This window comes from Molothrus aeneus, chromosome 7 (assembly GCF_037042795.1).
Source record: "Molothrus aeneus isolate 106 chromosome 7, BPBGC_Maene_1.0, whole genome shotgun sequence".
Classification (NCBI taxonomy): Eukaryota; Metazoa; Chordata; class Aves; order Passeriformes; family Icteridae; genus Molothrus; species Molothrus aeneus.
The window spans coordinates 3,007,454-3,027,074 of NC_089652.1; the positions used below are offsets into that span (position 1 = coordinate 3,007,454).

Sequence of the window (19,621 nt, forward strand, 5' to 3'; positions counted from 1 at the left end):
CCCAAAGCCCGTGGCCTGCCTTCCCCGGGGAGGCTCCCTTTCATTCGCGCACCCTGCATCGGGCAGGCAGAGAGTAAACATCTCCCGCAGCCCCAGCCAGGCGGGCGAGGTGTGCAGCTCCGGGCAGGACCCCGGGGGAAGGCAGGGCGGCCCTGCCGGAGTCCCCGCAGCGATAGGCGCCGTGCCAGCCCTGCTCGGCGGCCAGGCTCGCCCGGCAGAGCGGCTGCGGTGCTGGCAGGAGCCGGCTGGCCTGCCCGCAGCTCTGCCCCTGCCCGCTTATATGGGCAGCCGCGGAGGTGGGGCCGAGCTGTCCTTGCCCCTCCGTCAGCAGCAGCAGCATCCCGGCATCGTGCGGGACAGCGAGCGCTCGTGGGGAGCGAGTAACGGGATCGGCTTCGTCGAGGGTCGCCGCGGAGAGATGGGCAGGAAGCTGGACCTCTCCAAGCTCACCGATGAAGAAGCCAAGCATGTTTGGGAAGTCGTTCAACGGGACTTTGATCTGCGGAAAAAAGAGGAGGAGCGGCTGGAGTGAGTATCTGCTCTCCGGTCCCTGAGTTGGGGGCAAACCAGCCAGGACCTCGTGGGCTGTAGGGATGAAACAACCTGCTGAGGTGTGGGCGAGGAGGGGCGGCGGGAGAGCGGGCTGTGGAGGTCGAGCACGGTTAATAGATTGCGTTATCAGCGGCAAGGTGACGCATTCGGGCAGCCAAGGTGCGAACTGGCGCCGTGCCACCGGCAGCGATGCGGATCGGTGACACCGCCGCGCTTTATGGGGACAAATACCAGGAAATGCCTCTGTGAGGCTTGAGGCTGGTGGGGCTCTCCAGGGGAGGCTTCACCCGGGAGCAGAGGATTGGGATTCGGCTCCCTTGGTTTTGCTTCATGAGATGGGTCTCGTGTGTTTAGGGCAGGAGTTGTTCAGTGGGTCCTGGGAGTCCTCAGATCTCTGAAGAATCCTGGAAAAATAACTGAGAGGAGTAGTAAACCTACTACTACTAGTAAACCTATTTTAGTAGCCTTAAATATGCAATACTGGGCGCTGTGCTGTCCTGGAAAAGTTTTAGGGGCCCACAGATTGGGAAAAGATTGAAAAGTCACTGGAGCAGCAAATTCTGTGAACTTCAGGGTGTTGGACAAAAGTGCTGTTTAAAAAATATTCTGTCAGATCAGATTAAGTTTTGAGCATGAGAAATCACAGGGGTTCAGGTTTTGTTCATGAACTACATCAGATGCTGAACTTAATAATGCCTTAACATACTTCAAGAAGCTGCAGTGACCCTTTTCGGGGTCTGGCCAAGTTCTCATTACCCCAGAGGGATGGTCCATGCTCTCAGACGGGGTTTGGGCTGTGCTGCACTCCCACTGAGCCCCCAGACCCTCCCAGCTCTGAGTTTTGTGTGCCAGGGCTGGTGCTGTTACCAATGCCTGGAGAGCAGGAGCTGATTAGTTCCTCTATCAGATCCAAAAGGAGGGGTGAGGAGTGATAGCCATCCTCGGCTTGGGATATCTACATCCCCCAAAACCTTCCAATCGTGAGATTTACACCAATGGCTACACAAAACTCTCAGTCGTGTGTTTTTCATCCCCCTGATTACTTTTTTTTTTTTTGCCTAAGAAAAACAGCCTGCGTGGGAGGCAGAGATAATTCAATATCATCATCTACTGCCTTCCTCTGCTGGTGGCTCTGAAGAGCAGGAGGGAGATCAGACAGGGGTATTTAAAAAAATTATCACCCTGCAAAGGGTGAATGTCTCCCTTGTGATGCATCTGAGCTCAGCCTGGAGGGAGGAGGTGGAGACCCACATTGCTGTGCCCTGCAGCAAAGAATTGGGCGAGGTGAATTCCTTCTTTACTCGACCTTGGCGCCAGACTGGCTTATCTGGGTCCCCTCTGCTGCCCAGAAAGCTTCCAAATTGAGTTCCATGCTCTGGGAGATGCAGGATGGGGGAAGGTCTTGGGATGCTCCTTCCCAGCTGCTGTCTTTCCTCCCAAGGATCATTTCCCCTGGTTTCTTAGTTTTATTTTCTTCTTTAATCGTGCCCTGCAGAGGGCTGGCATTAAGCATTCTGAACTACAGAAATTTCTGTACTTTCTGAATAATTTCTGCAACAGATCAGACCAGCAGCCTGGGAAAGTATGCCACATTCCTGAGCACTGGACATAGAGCTACACAAGAATTTTCTGCCTGCAACAAGCTGGGACATGATGTGACATTGTGGGAGACCCTGCAGCCATTCACTCTGTGCTCTGACCAGCCCCATTTACTTTTCTATTCATTTACTTTTCTATTCACCGGGCTTGTCTCAACCTGCCAGCCTTGAAGAAATGTCCTGTCCACCCCCTCCCCAGCTTGGTCTTTTTCTTCCCTTTTTGCTGCTTCTCTGTATTTTGGTTTTAGCAGAAGTTATTCACCAACAAGGGACAAAGGCTTCAGCTGGCCACAAGCTGCACAGGAATGGGAGGGCAATGCTTTGCCCAAAAAATTAAATTATGCCCATTTTGAGAGGTGTTTCCCTAATTCTTTCCTGAAACATCCATGCTCACAACCCCATTTTTGGGGAATGGCTCCCTGTATCTCTCCTGGAGCCCTGTATGTCCAACCCTGCTGCAGCTGGCATCCCAAGAGCACAGATTTATTCATCCTGCCGTGAGCAGAGCAGGGAAGGGGCTGGCTGCTGCTCCTGCCAGCAAGAGGAGACGAGAGGCATGCGGTTCCTGCGGCTTTTAAACTGGTTTGGCTGAGACTCTTCTTTCCTTTGGCAGGTCTGGTGGGTGAGGGAGCAGAGCTGAAGGGATCCAACCGGTCTCTGGGAACCAGAAAAAGCAGTTCCAGTAAAAAAGATTGGATCCTGCTGGCTACAGCCTTAGCACGGGAGTGGAAAAGGAGTACAGAGTCCAACCCAAGGGTTTTCTATTCAAGGGTTTCTTTTCAGAAGTCACTTCAATTTACTGCTGGGACATTTGCACCAGTTTGTCCAAATCACTGCTGTGATGGTGAAGGGCAGATTATACAAGCCAGGTGCCCAGTTTTCTGTCTTTATGCTGGTTTTTTTTACATCTCCCAGATGCAAATGCAAGTTGGTGTCACTCCTGTGTTACCACAAGCAGAGGAAGTGACACCAAAAAATGTGTTTTACGGTGTGCTGGCTGGCAGCTGGCCAGAAAATTCTTCCTCAGGAAAAAAAATCAAAAGCTGAGCCCTAATGTGCAAACTGATTAGGTTAAACAGAGATTAGCTTGCTTGATATGCCTGCCCTTCCCACTGCCAGTCACAGCACTGCTCCCAGGGCCAGCCAGGTTCCTGCTGTGGTCACCCCAGCTCCTGTTGTGGTCACCCTGGCGTCAGTCAGGCACTGGGAGCATCACCAGTGCCTCGTGGTCCACACTGTGATCCTGGAGCAGCCTCCAGACCTGATTGCTTGGGGGTTTTAACCCAAGCTGACTTCTGCTCTGGAAAACACAACTTCCTAATCCTGTCTAGAGAGAAAACAGCTTTCTAGGACCTTCCCTCCAAGTCAAACATTTTCCTTTCAGCCGTGGCCCCAAAGGCAAACATGCCTGAGGTGGTGCGTGGCACGGGCAGCAAACAGAGAGCTTTTGGGCAGTGCAGGGTGCCCCACCAGCCTGGCAGGCATCTCAGCTGTCCCCAGCTGCTGCTGGGGCCTCAGCCTCATGCAGACACTGCTTCCCATGGGGACCTGCTCCGGCAGCCAGGTCTGGAGAGTGAAGGAAGCCTGCGGGGATGCACTGCCAGGTGAAGGTGCTCTTGGAAAGGGCTTCCCTTTCACGGGATTGTCACGAACCTCTCCTCCTGCTGCATCCTCTGAACAGCCAGAACCTTGTTGCACATAACTTTATAAAGTTCTCTGATGAATTTTAATCCTTTTTAATCCCAGATTTCTTCTTTCTTCCCCCCCCCTTTTTTTTAAAACTAAGAATTCCAGAAAGATTTTAATACCCTGCAGGACTCCAGGCTTGAAGATTGTGTCATGTTGGGATACAGCCACAGGGGTTGAGAAGAGCTGCTCTCCCCGAGGTTCCTGGCATTAATGATCAACACCCTGTGAAACAAACAGGACAGGTTTTGGCACAATCCCTTTTTTTTTTTTTTTTTTTTTTTTTAATGATCCTGTCCAACTCAGAATATTCCGTGATCCTAATATTAAATTAAATCTAATATTAAACTCCAGTTACCCATCCTGATTCTGGAGCCCACTTTGTTGTTAGCTTATTTAACTCGTGATATGTCATTTATTAGATTTGCCCTACAGCTGTTTCCACAAGCTGCAGACTTGCAATGTTCCCTGGAAAATCGTTCCTGAAATGATTGAGGCGTGATGGGCTTTGCCATGTGAGGGTTTGCAGTGACACAGTAACAAACTCAAGTTCCTGCTTTTTGTGGGGGATGTGTTTCCTACAGGGAGCTGAAATGCAAGATCGACCAGGAGAGCAGCAAGAGGGAGTTCCTGACCAGTCAGTCCCACCTCAACGAGACTCACTGTGTGCACTGCCTGCAGCCCTTCAAGTTCCTACTGAACAGCAAACGGCAGTGCCTGGACTGCCGCTTCTACACCTGCAAGAACTGCAGCCGCTACCACAAGAAGGAGCAGGGCTGGGTCTGCGATCCCTGCCGCCTCTCCAGGTGCTGCTCCTTGGGGAATCACAGGGTGCTTTGGGCTGGAAGGCACCTTAAAGCCCATCTCATTCCTTAAAGCCCATCTCATTCCTTAAAACCCATCTCATTCCTTAAAGCCCATCCCTTCCACCTCCCCACCCTTCCACTAGAGCCCCATCCAACCTGGCCTGGAACACTTCCAAGGATGGGGCAGCCACAGCTTCTCTAGGCACCCTGTGCCAAGGCTTCCCCACCCTCAGAGGGAAGAATTCTTTCCCTAAATCCAATCTAACTCTGCCCTCTTGCAGTGGGAAGCCATTCCCCCTTGTCCTGTCACTCCAAGCCCTTGTCTCAAGTCCCTCTCCAGCTCTCCTAGGGCCCCTTTAGGCACACTCTAAGGTCTCCCCAGAGCTTTCTCTTCTTCAGGTGAGCACCCCCAGCTCTCCCAACCTGGCTCCAGAGTAGAGGGACTCCAGTCCTCAGAGCACTTATGTGGCCTCTTGTGGTCTGGTTCCAGCAGCTCCACATCCTTTTTTGGGGGGCTCCAGAGCTGGAGGCAGCTCTGCAGGTGGGGTCTTACCTGACTGGGGCAGAGGGGCAGAATTCCCCCCTCCCCTGCTGCCCACACTGGGGATCAGCCCAGCACTGGCTGCCAGTGCACATTTCTGGCTCTTGTCAACATTCTCACCCTCCAGCACCCCCAGGTCCTCCTCCCCAGAGCTGTTGCCAATCCATTCTCCACCCAGCCTGTATATTCACTTGGGATTGCTCCAACCCAAGGGCAGGACCTTGCACTTGGCCTTGTTGAGCCACATGAGTTTCTCTCAGCCCCACCTCTCAAGGCTGTCACGGTCCCTCTGGCTGTCGTTCCTGCCCTCCAGCATGTGACAGTGTCAGGAACTGAGGGAACACTCAATCTCAGTGCCCATGTCACCAGCATATATGTTCAAGAATTCCAGTCCCCATATCAGCCATGGGAACACCACTCCTCACTGCTCCGCTCTGAGGGACAAGGTGATGAGGCTCAACAAGGCTTGCCCAAACTCAGCAAGCATTCTTTTAGATCAAAGCATGCTGTGTTTTTGTTAAGACACAGCTTTTTTGGGTGAGGGCCTGCTCACTTGGGGTGCCTCCTCTCTTTGGGCAGGATTGTGAAGATCGGCTCCCTGGAGTGGTACTACGAACACGTGCGCTCCCGCTTCAAGAGGTTTGGAAGTGCCAAAGTGCTGCAGTCCCTCTATGGCAGGCTGCAGCCAGGCCAGGGGCTCAACTCTGCCTTTCTGGGTGAGGAATGGCCTCTGCTGCTCCTGGGGAATCTGTGCTGCACCACCTCGGGGAGGTGCAGCAGTGGTGGTGCTGCTCTGAGTGTTGTGGGGGACCAAGACTGCTTAAAATATCCCAGGGAGGAAGCAGAGGTTCAGGGTTGTTCATTGAGACTCAGAACAGGTATTCTTGATGGCTTTTCTACTCTTAAGTCTTAAGTTTTTACCACAGGCTGAAGAATGTAAGACCATTACAGTTGGAAAACACCTCTGGATCACCAGTCCAACCCAGTACTACCATGACCACCATTAAACCACATCCCCAGGTGCCAGATCCATGTGTTTTTGAACACTTCCAAGGAGTGTTTTTGAACACTTCCAAGGATTGTTGTTCCATGACCACTCATTTCAATGAAAAAATTCCCTAATACCTCATGTTTAATTTTCAAAGTCTCATGCCCTGCAGTTTGTAAGTATGTAAATTTGAAGCTCTATTTTTTTCTTTATTTTTGGTCTTTTCATCACAGAGGTTTTGGAATTAACCCTAGTTTAACCTGGAAGATAAATCTAGCCTTCATTTTTTTTCCCTAAGACCTGATGATTTTTACAACCAACCTGATTATCCCCTGGCACTGACAAAACTCTGCCAAAATTGGTGAGCTACCTGTCACCATAATTGTTTTCTTCAGAGCTTCATGGACCTTCCATATTTCTGATTTTTGTCCAAGAGTGCATAAATATATGATTATATTAATATATCATTATTACTAACCAGCTCCTAGCTGTTATTCATAGAGCTCCCACTCTTTGGCCTATTTCCTTTGGAAGCCAGTGTGGAGTTTATTCCCATCTTGAGGAGCCACAGAAAAGTTTGCACACATACCATTGACATGACCTGTTTCAACTGCTCCAATCACTCATTTAGCCAGGCCACTCATGGCAGAAATAGCAGCAAAAAAAAATTAATGGACTGAGAGACAATCCATGCATTGTTTGGACTGAAAATGCATTAGAGCACACAAAAACCCAACCAAGCGTGAGGGTAACAGTGCCTTGGGCTGCTTTAAATTGAGATTCTGATGCCTTTTTCAAAGGGAAATGATTTTGTTGTTTATTACTTCATTAACACCAGTGAATTGGCTTGACCCTCGAGCAAGCAAGGATCTCCTCCTGGGATGTATCTCTGGCCATCTGCAGTTGGCTGTGCCTTCCCCTGCAGCTCCCAGGCATGTTGCATCAGCCTGGGGAAGCTGTGGCGAGCAGCTCTTTGACTTTTAAAAGTCAAGTCCCATCTCCAAGCGCCTGTTTTGTTCTCTTTAAAGAGCTTTTTTAACCATTGTTTCTTGTGAGGGCTAGAGAATGAGAATTCCAGTTAGCCAGTGGAATTCTGGAGTATTCCATTATTCCAGTTGGCCCTGAGGCTTGCTCTCTGCTCCAGGAACAGGAAGAAAATGTGATTATTCATTTTTCCCAACATTTTTCTCTTTGTTTAGGTCTTCATGACAGAGTTTATAGCCTGCCAGACATTAACAGTAAGTAAAAAAGGGGATTGCAGCAGGGGGCTTGCAGTTCAAGCAAGGTTTCCAAAGTCTTTTTGTCTTCACACCCAGCCAGCTGTGGGCACTTCTGGAGAGATTTGGAGTGGTCAGACCAGGGAAAACATTTCTCCACTGCAGTGGAGATGGACTGTAGTGCTCAACCTCTGCATTGTGGTACATCTGGGGTCTCCAAGGGTAGATTTGGATACAAGAGGAGTTTTAGTTACCTGCCAAACTTGAACTTTGCAAGCACTCATCATCTCAAAGCAGTGGGTCATGGATAAACAGAAGAGCTGATGGGAGTCAGGAATAGCTCCTGAGCCTTCAAGCACTGGAGTCACCCAGGTGGACCTTGGCTTCCACATCTGTGATGGTGCACATCTGGCAGGGGAAGCAATGAGAGGCCAGCAGGAAAAAAAAAAAATGGGGAGTTACTTCTAATCTGGGCTTTTTCACCCCATGTAAGAAGCATGGCCTCGCCTGCAGGTCCTGGTGTGACCCCCAGGGTGGGGACTCACCTGCTGCCTGTGTCCCCTGCAGGAGAGTGCCAGCTGCTCAGCAGCTGTGACCCCGGGGATGACAGCGACGAGGAAGACAACGTCCTTCGTGGGGCTGAAGCAGAGCGCTACAGCAGGGTGAGTGTTTGGTGCTGGAGCTGCCACTGCCTCACGCCGTGTCCCTGGCCTGCCCTGGGTGATGGTGGTGGTGGCTTTCTGTGCCACTTTCAAAACTGGGCCTTTCCCTCTGTTTTTCTCCTCTAAGATAAGCTCCTCTCCCACTTGGTGTAAAAACAACCATGTCAGAAACATCATAAATACAAGTGCTCTGGAAAAAAGACCCACTCCTAACACTCTGGAGGTCACCAATTAATATAAAAGTTCCAGTTCCCACCTGTATAATGAGAACCCACCTGATTGGTTTTTTTTTTTAGTAATGACCTCAAATATTCAGAGAGATCTGCCTGCAACATCCTTCCTCTGAGGATGGGGAGATGCTTCAGGGCTCAAAAGCATCACCTGGGTCTCTCTCTGAGCTGTAACCTGGCTCAGCTTTCCCAGAGTGCCTTCATAAACCAGGAGAGAGATTCTCACTCTGCTTACAGAGGTTGTGGAAATCAGGAACCCACTTTTCCTTGCCTTTGGCTGTACCTGGCTCCCTTCAAGCACAACAGCGTCAGGCCCAAATTCTCTCAGCAAAAAGCAGAGCAAACTCAGGCAAACTAAGGAGAGAAAGGTCCTCCCTCCCCCTTTCCTTAAGGTCAACTGTGTCTGACACTGAATTTGCCTTTCTTGCACTTTGTGTGCTAAAGATGTGCAAGACAAAGCGGCTGCTGTCTGTGCACCCCTTTGATTTCGAACTGGACTCGGATTACTCTGCTCAGTCTCGCCGCCAGTCTGTGCAGCTCTCTCCAGCAGCCAGCAGCCCGGATGCTTTCCAGGTACTGGGAGACTCCTGGGGGGTTCCTTTCCTTTCTTCCTCCTTCTCCTTGCTTGCTACCACTCCTCCTTCAGCCTCAGAGCTCCTTCAGCTGGTGTTGGGAGGCAGTGGGCCGGATCCCCATCGCTGCTTGCAATCTCTTCTTCCAGTTGAAGTCCTTTGCCTCAGGCCAAGTCAGGAGCAGGACATCTGATCCAAGTGAGGATGAGTGCTAAGATGAGACAGCAGGAGGTTCTCTGGCCCTGTCCCTGCAGATTTCCTTGCTCCCAGCAGACAATGGTTTTCCTGTGTTGCCCCAAGGCTATGGAACACACCCTGGTTTCCAGCAGACTGGGTGCTCGAAGGGTTAAATGAAATCAGATTCTTCTCCCATGTTCCCATCCAGTTTGGGGCTGGGTTTGCTGTGTGGTGGCACTGGGGTGCAGCTGGCCAGCAGCTCCACGAGGCACAGAACCTTTGTGAGGTTGAGATGAATCCCACAGAGCCAGCGTGAGCGAGGGCCAGCCAGAGGGATGAACACTGCAGGAATGCTGGATACTTCTAAATAGGAGACTGGATGTGCCTTAGTATCCAGAGCTTCTGGCCAGGAGCAAGGCTGAGAGAGATGCAGATTGTGCCCTGTGATCCCACCTAGGGCCAGGGCCTGACCAACCCCACCTTCCTGCCCTGGGGAGGAACATGGATAGGGTGACCCTGGGTGTGGCAAAAGGTCTTCCAGCCCGAGAGGCTTCAGGTTCAGCTTTTTGGGCTGCTCTTGTTTGCCTTTCCTGGTGAAACTGCACTTTTAAAGTATTAAACAGCTCCTTCTTTTTAAAAATGCTCTGATTAAACTATTCTTGGGTAGAAATAGGATGTGCCGAGATCTGTGACAACTTAAATAAATCTGCACAATTCCACACGAAATTATTAGCATTTAGGGGGAATAATTAGATCCCTCTTTTCGTTTGTCTTTTCCCCCCTCTTTTTGCAGCAGAATTCAGTGTGAGGGCTGGCCTATGTCGGATTGGATTTATGGATTACAGATTATTTGAGGGGGTGGCTGTTTGAATAAGTGTTTTAAAAGATCCGGGGGTGTTGCAGCCTGGCTGAAGGGACTCTGTGCTTGTAAAAATTAGCAGTGCCCCCTGGCAGTGATGGGAAGTATTGCTCACAGTTCAGCAGCAGGCAAAGACTTTAAATGGGATTATTAGGAACTTTTCTATTTTATTTAAATATAACTGGCATTATAAAAGGTGAATCCATGCATATATGGAAGAATGAAGAAAGGAGCTCTTAGGAGAGGTCAGGAGAGACAAGGAGTCATAGAATCATAGGAATTTGGGTTGGAGGGACTGTAAAGATCATCCCATTCCAGCTCCTTCCACTATCCCAGGTTGCTCCAAGCCCTCCCAACCTGGCCCTGGATGCTTCCAGGGATCCAGGGGCAGCCACATTTCCACATTGTTCTTACTCTGGGGGCCCCTGAGCGGGAGGCAGCACCACAGGTGGGGGTGACACAAGTGGCATCTCTGTGGGCAGCTGCTCAGCAGCATCCTCAACTCTCAGTCCTTCCCAGATTTCCCCACCTCAGCTGAAGATGTCTCCCAGGAGTCCAGGATCAGGGATGCAGACCTGGTGTTCCACCACGTGCTGCAGGAGCCGGGGGCGAGCGCTCCGGAGCAGCACTTCAGCACCGAGGTTCGGCTCACCGTCAACGCACGGAGAAGGAGGAGCCTGGAGAGAAACCCAAAGCCTGGTGGGTGCCCTTGGCCAGCTTCCTCTTGAATCCTCTTGGGACAAGTGGCTGCAGGTGTTGGAACAAAGTGGAAACATCTTTGGGGGTTTTTTCCCTGAACAACCTCAAAGCCACTAAGAGGATCAAACACGAGTTATCTGTCTGCAAAAGGGATTTTCCTTAAGAAAGAATCTTGCTGATTATTTATTATTTGTTATTTAGTTGTAAAAGGGCTGATCTTGCTCCCAGCAAACCCAAAGGGGTTGTTCCTAAGGTGTCCATCCCTTTCCTACCTACTGGTGATTTCCAGGGTAGAAGCTAGATAGAATCCTATGGACACTGCTATAAACAATGGGATGTGTTTCCAGCTGCAGGCAGAGGAGTTCATCTCCTTAGTAAAGGACCTTGTGGCTGCAGAAAGCTTTGAGTTTTTAGGGGACTTGGACAAGAACTGGAGGTTGCTAAGTGGCATCCTTGTGGCTGGGCGGTGTGCATGGTAGGCTAAATGATCTGTGGATTTGTGAGTCTATAAATACCCTCTAAGAGGCAAAATTTGCCTTTTACAACCTCTCTTTCCCTGCAGGGATGGCAGAGCCAGGAGAGTTGGATATTGGCTTGTGCATATGCAAATATAGAATATGTCCTTCTGTGTTTCCAGTGGCCTGGAAGTATTTTCAGGACATTTGGGAATGCTGGGTAGACCTTAACATGGCTGTTTAAATTCCCATTCCAAGTCCTGCTGGAGCATCACAGAAACAAGGTCCTCTGGCATGTTAATTCCATTTTCTCTCATTGTTTGTGTCTCATTTTAAATTCTCCTTTACACAGGAGACTTTCCACTCTTTTTAAATTCTCCATCTTAAGTTGGTACCATTCTAGCTTGAGCCTAAACATCTTCCAGCACCTGGGCAGTGCACAAAGGGCAGCATCCAAACCTGGGCTCCCACAAAGCTGGGAAGGCAGTAGTGGTTTTTGGTGAGGCTGTTCAGGGCATGGAGGGTGCTCCTCATGCCTTGTGTGGGACCCTGCTGTGCTTGGTGCTGTGTGGGCACAGCGTGTGGAGCTGAAGCCTGGCCCAAGGCTTAAACTTGCACCTTAAACTTGGTCTGGCTTGCAGAAGCACCTCCTGCCAAAGGGTAGGAAGTCAGATCTGGGGAAATGCCTCATTATTTACTTCTCTTAAGGATGGGGCCAATGCCCAGGGAGGAACTCAGGGGTGTTGATGCCTTGTGAAGGCTGACCTGGAGCAGAGGCTAGGCAGAGTTAAAGAATAAAGTAGGGATTTATTAGAAGGCCTTAATGGATGCACCTTGGGCAGTGCAAGAGCCCAGCCAGGGCTGCACCCAAGGTGAACCAAAATGGTCACAAAATGGATGGCTGGTCATGGGGTTTCTCACTTTTATAAGTTCTGGTCCATTTGCATATTGGAGTTAATTGTCCAATTACAGCTTTAGCCCATGAAGTCCCATCCTTCTTGTTTTTCTCTCTTCAGTCTGTGCTGTTTGTGCTCTTGGGCCTGAGATTTGGATCATTTGTCCTTGGTCCCCAGCTAGAGCAGGAATTGTTTTGTCTCCCTACTCTGTGAAGAGAGCTCAGCATGCCCTAATATGAAGCTCAGAACTGCACACTAGAGCAGCACAGAATGTGAAAAACATAAAAGCCAAAACCTGAGGCACCCCTGTGAATGCCTCGTCCCTCTCTCTCCCCAAGGCACTCCCTGGAACGAGCCGCCCCGGGCGCGGTACTCGGCCGACATGGACACATCTGACGAGGAGCTGAGGGGAGCCCAGCTCCCAGCCCAGCCCAGCAAGCGCAGGAGCAGAGCCTCCTCCCAGGAGACCATCAGCCACTCCTCCAACCAGGTACCAAACAGCCTCTGCTGACACCCAGCCCCTGGCTGCCTATGAGGTGCAGGGTGGTTCAGGGGAGAAGAGAAGCAGCAGTGGCCAGCTGGGGTGTGCTTTCCCAGTCACAGCGCAGAGAAAACCAGCACTGGTTGGTGCTTCCATGGCCCGTGCTGCCATCACAATAACAAACCCGCCCTTGTTGCTGCTCATTTTCCAGCTTGTCCCTATTAATCTGAGTTACTTGTGGGTTCTTGTGCCTCCAGAAAGGCTTGCTTAAATGGAATGTGCCAGTGCTTAATAAGCAGATGGAGGTCTGGAGATGGATGTTTAATAAGCACCAAGATATTAATGGATGTTTAATAAGCACCTCTTCCTCTGCAGTGTGTTCCTGCCTTGATAGGAGTGGGTCAGGATGACCTGTCACATACCTCTCCTGAGTGATGGTAATGGGGGCAACAGCCTAAAGAAAGGTGTCAGACAGGATCTAAGCTTGTGTTTTAATTGCCAAGCAAGGACCTGCTGTTCCTGGTGCTCCCTTTGCCAGTGGTGGGCGGTGAGGATGGTAAGGCTGATCTGGTTCCTCAGATCTCATGAGCAGCAAAGTGCAGGGTGGTGTTTGGCTACAGATGCAGGGGCAGAATCACTTTCCAGTCTCACAGCTGGTAATTTGGCATGTCCTGGAGCCCTCTTTGGGCAATCAGTGTGAGATCTGTGACCACAACCATCCCTCAGTGTGACGGTGTTCACAGGGGTCTTAGGATGAGGGAAGAGACGAGGATCTGACTCCATGTTTCAGAAGGCTGATTTGTTATTTTATGATATATATTATATATATTATATTAAAACTATACTAAAAGAATAGAAGAAAGGATTTCATCAGAAGGCTAGCTAAGAATAGAAGAAGAAGGAATGATAACAAAGGTTTGTTACAGCTGACTGTGACTGGCCATTAATTAGAAACAACTGCATGAGACCAATCACAGATCCACCTGTTGCATTCCACAGCAGCAGATAATCATTGTTTACATTTTGTTCCTGAGGCCTCTCGGCTTCTCAGGAGGAAAAATCCTAAGGAAAGGATTTTTTATAAAAGATGTCTGTGACACCTCAGCACCACACTTCACGTGCCTGGGTAGGCAAAGCTGCTCTTTGCCATTTACTTCTGTGGGCACATGTTTTAATTAGCAAAGGCCTTTCCTTCCTCAGCCAGCAGTAAATGGGAGAACCCTGGACTGGGTGTCCTTAATGAGGCCACGCTGTGTTAGGCATGAAACATGCACCCTGCTTTACAGTGGGCAAATGGGCCCCAATCCCTACCAACGCCTCCCACGACTTCCTCCAGGAGCTGGGAAAGCTCCCACATCCCACATCAGGCTGTGGTTTGTTCCCTCACACCTGGTGGTGAGGAGCCTTGTCACCCTAATGGTTACGAGGCATCTTCTCAGTCCCACTTTACCCCCATTTGCTCTCGTGGCAGCGTTGCTAATTAGCTGAAATAGCTCCCCATCCTCCCTGCCCTTTGTGCTGCTGATGTGTTTACAGCCAGCAACCATCCTCCCAGCCAGCCTGCTCCTCACCCAGCTCTAGCTAAACTAGGGGCTCTTCCCTGTTCCTGTGACTCCAGGAGCTGAAGGTTCAAGAGCAAAACTTTAAAAAAAAGAAAAACTCTATTTTAAAAAGCACTTATGAGACACAAAAAGAAGCCCTGAATTGGTAACTGTGTGGGACTTTGCCTTCAGGTTTTTAAAAGTCAGGTAGCAACAGGACCAAGCCACAAGGAATGGCTCCAATTTACCAAGTTTCTCCCCAGAAGCCATCCTGCTGCACCTCAAGGGAGCTCAGTGGTTCTGCATTCCCAGAGCTTTGGTGCTGTCTGGCTCCTCTTCTTTACAAAAGACTTCTGTTAGAGTAACCTGTCCTCCCTCCTCAGCAGCAAGGGGTAGTTTCCCCTACCTGATGTTGTGAGCTGTGCTTTGAGCTTATTTCCCCTTGAATGTTTTAGTGCAGAGCACCCTTTGCCAGCCTTTGTCACACTGGGAGAAGTGCAGGGTGACCCAGTCCTGCTGGAGATGTGCCCTAATGGGGTGCATCAAAGCCAGCCTTGACTGGGAAGGAGAATGAAGCTTTTTTCAGCTGGTAGATATCCATCAATATCAACAGCAGCCTGTGCTTTAGGGCTCTGATCTCTCCCAACCCTTTCCTTATGGAGATGGGGCAGTGGTGACTCCTGGTTTGTCACCATCATCAGAGGCTTCTCATTGTCACTGGGAGCCGTGCAAGACTCAGGCCTCAAACAGGACTGAAAAACCTCTCAGCAATGGGCTGAAGTGCTTCCTGCCAGGGGGTTTAATGCTGCCTGGAGGTGCTTCCACTTCGGGGTGGTAATGACAGCTCTGCTCTCCACAGGGCCAGGTTTTTATATTCATCTTCCCTTAAGCAGATGCAATCATCCCTCGCTGTTGTGAGGGTCTAATTAATCAAAGGCTGGCAAGCACAAAAACTGAGTGAGAGGATGGAAATTGTTACAAAAACAAAGCCCGCCCCTCACATCTCTTTGTTGCCACCTCTGCTTACTGCTTTTGCTGCTTGCTCCCCTTTGAATGGGCAGAAGCCACTCAGAACAGCAGTGATGCACTGGTAATGTCACAAAACAGGCAATATTTATCATCATTTATGTTTTATTTGTCTGGATCAAAGGAAAGAGACTTAGTTTTTTTCAAAGAAAGAAAAACTTAAATTTCTAAAGGGGATTTAAAAAAAAAAGGTTCCTTTAATGTTTACAGTGATCATAGAGATGTTTTGGTTTAAATGGATCTGAAAAATACCTCATTCCAGCCCCCTGCCATGGGCAGAGACACCTTCCACTGTCCCAGGGTGCTCCAAGTCCTGTCCAGCCTGGCCTTGGACACTTCCAGGGATTCAGAAGCAGCCACAGCTGCTCTGGGCACCCTGTGCCAGGGCCTCACTATCCTCACAGGGAACAATTCCCTCCTAATGTCTAATCCACCCTCACCACAAAGGTTTGTCTTGGTTCTTGAGCACAGGAAGTAACTTCTCTTTATTTCCAGGGTTCTGTCTGTCTTTAATTTCTCTGCCCTTCTCCCCATGCCCCATTTTTAGTCAGAAGAGTGAGGGAGAAGAGAGGGGCGAGCATATGGGTAAACCAGTGCACAGAGAAGTCAGAAAATTTCAAAGTGGTGGGGAAAACTTTCAGGTTTTTCTACTCTGATTTTTTTTTTTTTTTTTGTGGATTCCTCTCCACCACTGTGTTGGCAGGCGTGTGATGGGGTGGTTACAGCTTGAAAAACATGTTAGTAGGAAGTCAAAATGGATGTTTGCTTCAATTTGGGGCAGCATGAGGATGATGGCGAGATGGGTGGCTTTATTACAGGCTGGTGCTTTCATTGGTGGTGGGGTTATACATTCACTGCATCACAGCTCCAGATGCTTTGCTGGGAATTGCCTTGTGCTGGGGGCTTGGGATTGCTTGGAGTTTTCCAGATCTGAGATTGCTCTGCACCTCCTGGAGCTCCCTGGCATTTTAAAGACATTACTTAAAAGATGTTTTTTTTTAACGTCCTTTAACTCTGCCCACCGTGGCAGTGTCCTGCTGCTTGCTTTCCTCTGCTGGTTTCCTCACTGTGCTGGCAGTGGTGGCTGGTCTGTTCTCTCCTCCTTTTCCCTCTCCCTGTCTCTCTGCCCTTTCCTGTAGATCCATGAGCTCAACACTCGCATGTCCGCAATCGAGCGCGTGCTGAACCGCTTGGAGGAAAAAATCCTGACGCGCCCTGACGAGGTAACCAGGCAGGAATCCTGCAGGGATGGGCTCTGGGCTCTGCTGCTCCCTTCCCCTGCCCACTGCAGAGGCAGCCAGCACTGCTGGGAGAGACAAAATCATGGAAATATTTAGGTTGGAAGAGAGCTCTGAGATCACGGAGCCCAGCTGTTCCCCTACCACTGCCAAGTCCTTCACTGAATCCTGTCCCCAAGTGCCACAGTGACCTGGGCTGCCTAAGTTCACTCCTGTTTTGGCCTTGGAGGCTGTTCTCCACTTCCAGGTGATGGAGTGCCTTAGAAAACATTGCATGGCAGGGCAGAAACAGCAGGAAATTGAGCCCATTTAGACCCTGTGCAAACCAGTGCCTTCCTTGCCCCCTCTGCACAAGGGAAATTTGGTTTCAGGCTGATACTTCATGAAGTGTTAATTTCAGGAGTTTTGTTAGGTGATGTCTGTATCTGCAGAGCTGTGACAGCTCATTTGAAATCATGGGACACTCAAGTGTGCCTATGAGGAAGGCACCAGGTTATTGTGACTGTGAGAGCTGAGTCAAGGAGCATTTCTGCATCTCTTCTGAGCTGCCCTGATCTTACTATGCCATCAAAATTGGAAGAAAGCAGCTAAATTAAGTTAAAGCTGAGCAACAGTGCAGAATCTGTGAATACTTAGACCGCTTAACATTGATTTTTGGGCTTCTAATGTTAGACTATGCACTCTTTTCCTTCATGTGAACCCATCACCACTGTGGCAGCTGATGGCTCAGTAGAATGGATGGTGATAATTACAGGCAAAGCCCCCAGGCATGGATGAAACAATGCAATTTCTCCATTTTTTTCTAAAATTCACAGAATGACGTGGCCACAATTTTAATCATCAGTAATCCTGACTAAGGGAGTAAGAGGTTTTCACAGTGTCAGGTTCCCACACTTTATTCTCACATCCATGGAAAATCAGAGCACAGGCAGTGGGTCCAAACAACTGTGGGACAGGCTGAGGTTAATTACAAAGCAAAACTTTCCAGCAGAAAGATTAGCAGAGCTCTGAAATAGGTTGCCTGGGAAAAAATATTGCCTGCTGCAGATGCTGCTGTTGGAGGCTGTTAAAAAACAGCTCAGACAAAACCCCACCAGGTATGACACAGGTAATTGTATTCCCACCTTAATGCAGGGGTCAGCAAGTTCAGGAACTTCTGGAGATCTCTTCCAGTGCCTGGGAGTTTAACAGGATTCGTCTCCAGCTACCATGAATTGCACCTAACAATGGGGGTGGGTGGCAATTTGCCACCTATCCTCCAGGGAAATTTGTTGTGTGGGTTCTCATCCCAAATGAGATTACCCAGAGATTCCAGAAGTTACCTCAGGGAGTGGCAATTCCCATGGCTGCTTCCCTCTCCCTGCTGGGCCTTGTTTCTGGGTTGCTGTGATCTCTGCCCTCAGAGCCACCAGCCATGCCACGGCTCCTAATGCAAATGTGGTGATTTTTGGCCCCAAATCCCTCGTGCACACCTTTTTAAGGCAATTTTCCATGGACAAAACTGAGCAGGTTCTGTGTGTGGGGAAAATGGGAGTGGAGGTTCTTTAGGTCAGGGGTTTGTGTTCCTCAGTGAGGAGCTGGAGCACAGCTCTCTGGGCTCTGCTGTGCCCCTCTGTGGTCCCACTCCTCGAGCTCCTCTGCTTGGTGAGCCTGTCTGGCAGGCCCTGTGTCCACCACAGGAGGTTCTCACACCTTTCCCTTCTTCTGCTCCTCCAGTCTCTGGCCCCAGAGTCCCACACTGACCCTGATGCTGAGGAGGAGGAGTTGAAGAGGAAGCTGGAGGAGTTAGCCAGCAACATCAGCGATAAAGAAGTCTCCTCTGATGAGGAGGAGCGTGAAGAGGAGAAGAGAGCAAAGAAATCAGAGATGAGTTCCTCCAGGGAGGCCATGACCAGGGATGTTAGAAAGGTAATCTGTGCCCTACCACCCACATCATTCCAGGCTGCATCCATGGCTCCTCATGCTCTCAGTGGTTTGTGGTTTTACACCATGAAATTGTGACTCTCCTTCTGTCCCACCTCCACCAGAGCCGTGTCCGTGTCTGCTTTAACAATGTCAAGGGAGAGGGCAGTCCCAGGGTGTTAGATCTGGACATTTATCATTTTAGGCTCTCCCAGTCTCAGCCAAGAGTCAAAAGTAAAGCCTCTGAGAGTTCTTGCAGGCTCCTGCCTGTCATGGAGGGGTACATACCCTCCACCTCTACCTACAGGAGTTGCCCCAGGATCTGGAAGTCACTATGGAGAAGAGCTCTGGGGTGGGAGAAGAGCTCGGTGATGATTTAGTACCAGCAGCCCTTGTCAGGCACCTGCTGCAGCCTGAAATGTCTTTTCCACACCTGTCAGTGCTCCTGAATCCCTAAATCCCTGACCCCACTCTGCTAGATCAGCATCTCTTGTATTTACAGCTCTGTGCTGCCTCCTGTCCCTACTCTGTGGTGGGTGACCCATGGGGACAGGAGGACAGATCACAGCAGTGTGTCCCCAGTTGTGCAGAGGCTCCAAAATAATCCATTAGGGATAAATACATAGTAATTTATGCATCTAAATGCAAATAAATACATCTACATGAAGATATTTCAAATCCTCTCAATTCCCAAGAAATTGTTAAATGAGCATTTTTAAGTGATGGAGGGTCCCCAAGAGTGGATAAGCTTCTGTTCCTGCCTGGCAGGAAAAGGTGGAGCTTGTGCTGACATAGTTTTATAGCTAATGCAGTTCATTTTTGGCAAGCAGATCTTGATTGTTACTTGATTTTGGCTTCCTTACTGAAGGAGGTGAGTTGTTTGGTCTGCAGCAATAGCAATATTAATATACTTGCTAATATTAGCACAGATGGAGAGGTCAGCACTCCCTGTTGGGTCTCTGAGGGCTGCTTTGCTCATCCCCTCCCTCCTACCTTGGCTGTGGAAAGGGGATGTGTGCATTTGCTCCAAAATGGTGGCAAAGGAAAGAAGCAGGCACCATGCTGCCCCTCTCCTCTCCTGCAAAACTTGGGTGCTGTGGTGACTTTCATGGTGCCACGAAGCCTCCCTTTAATGTGCATTTGTTCCTCACCACACAAAACCTTGCTGTGCTCTCCCTGCCACTGGAGCAGCAGAGCTTCCTTACCCACAGCATCCTTTACTGCCTCCTTTTTCCTGCTCCTCACCCACAGCATCCTTTACTGCCTCCTTTTTCCTGAGAGCTGCTTTCAGATGCTTGCTGCAGCCAGACTTGACTTAACTTCTCCCAGACTGAACAATCTGCATCATCTTAATAACCATTTCTAATTAAGTGTAGATAAGTGGTAACTCACCAAGCCAAGGTTTCTGTGGGAGCTGCTGATCTGCAGCAGGCAGAGGCTCAAACCCGGAACTGTTGGTGTGGTATCAGTGTAAGATTCTGGTTTCTTATTAAAT

General features: G+C 49.7%; 1 protein-coding gene across 4 annotated transcripts in view; it reads left to right on the plus strand.

Moving 5' to 3' along the window:
• Positions 1 to 328: 328 nt before the first annotated feature.
• The window catches only part of MLPH (melanophilin), a 28,059-nt gene continuing 8,766 nt past the window's right edge, over positions 329 to 19,621 (plus strand). For 2 of the 4 annotated variants that reach the window (XM_066553448.1, XM_066553450.1), the window contains exons 1-9: positions 337 to 528; positions 4,421 to 4,642; positions 5,763 to 5,899; positions 7,371 to 7,409; positions 7,956 to 8,050; positions 8,725 to 8,853; positions 10,398 to 10,587; positions 12,277 to 12,428; positions 17,941 to 18,132. In XM_066553448.1, the coding sequence (XP_066409545.1) occupies positions 419 to 528; positions 4,421 to 4,642; positions 5,763 to 5,899; positions 7,371 to 7,409; positions 7,956 to 8,050; positions 8,725 to 8,853; positions 10,398 to 10,587; positions 12,277 to 12,428; positions 17,941 to 18,132 (1,266 nt within the window). In that variant the 5' untranslated portion in view covers positions 337 to 418. Of the gene's footprint in view, positions 529 to 4,420; positions 4,643 to 5,762; positions 5,900 to 7,370; positions 7,410 to 7,955; positions 8,051 to 8,724; positions 8,854 to 10,397; positions 10,588 to 12,276; positions 12,429 to 16,125; positions 16,210 to 17,940; positions 18,133 to 19,621 lie in introns of all 4 variants that reach the window. The other 2 variants (XM_066553447.1, XM_066553449.1) reach the window with 2 other exon arrangements.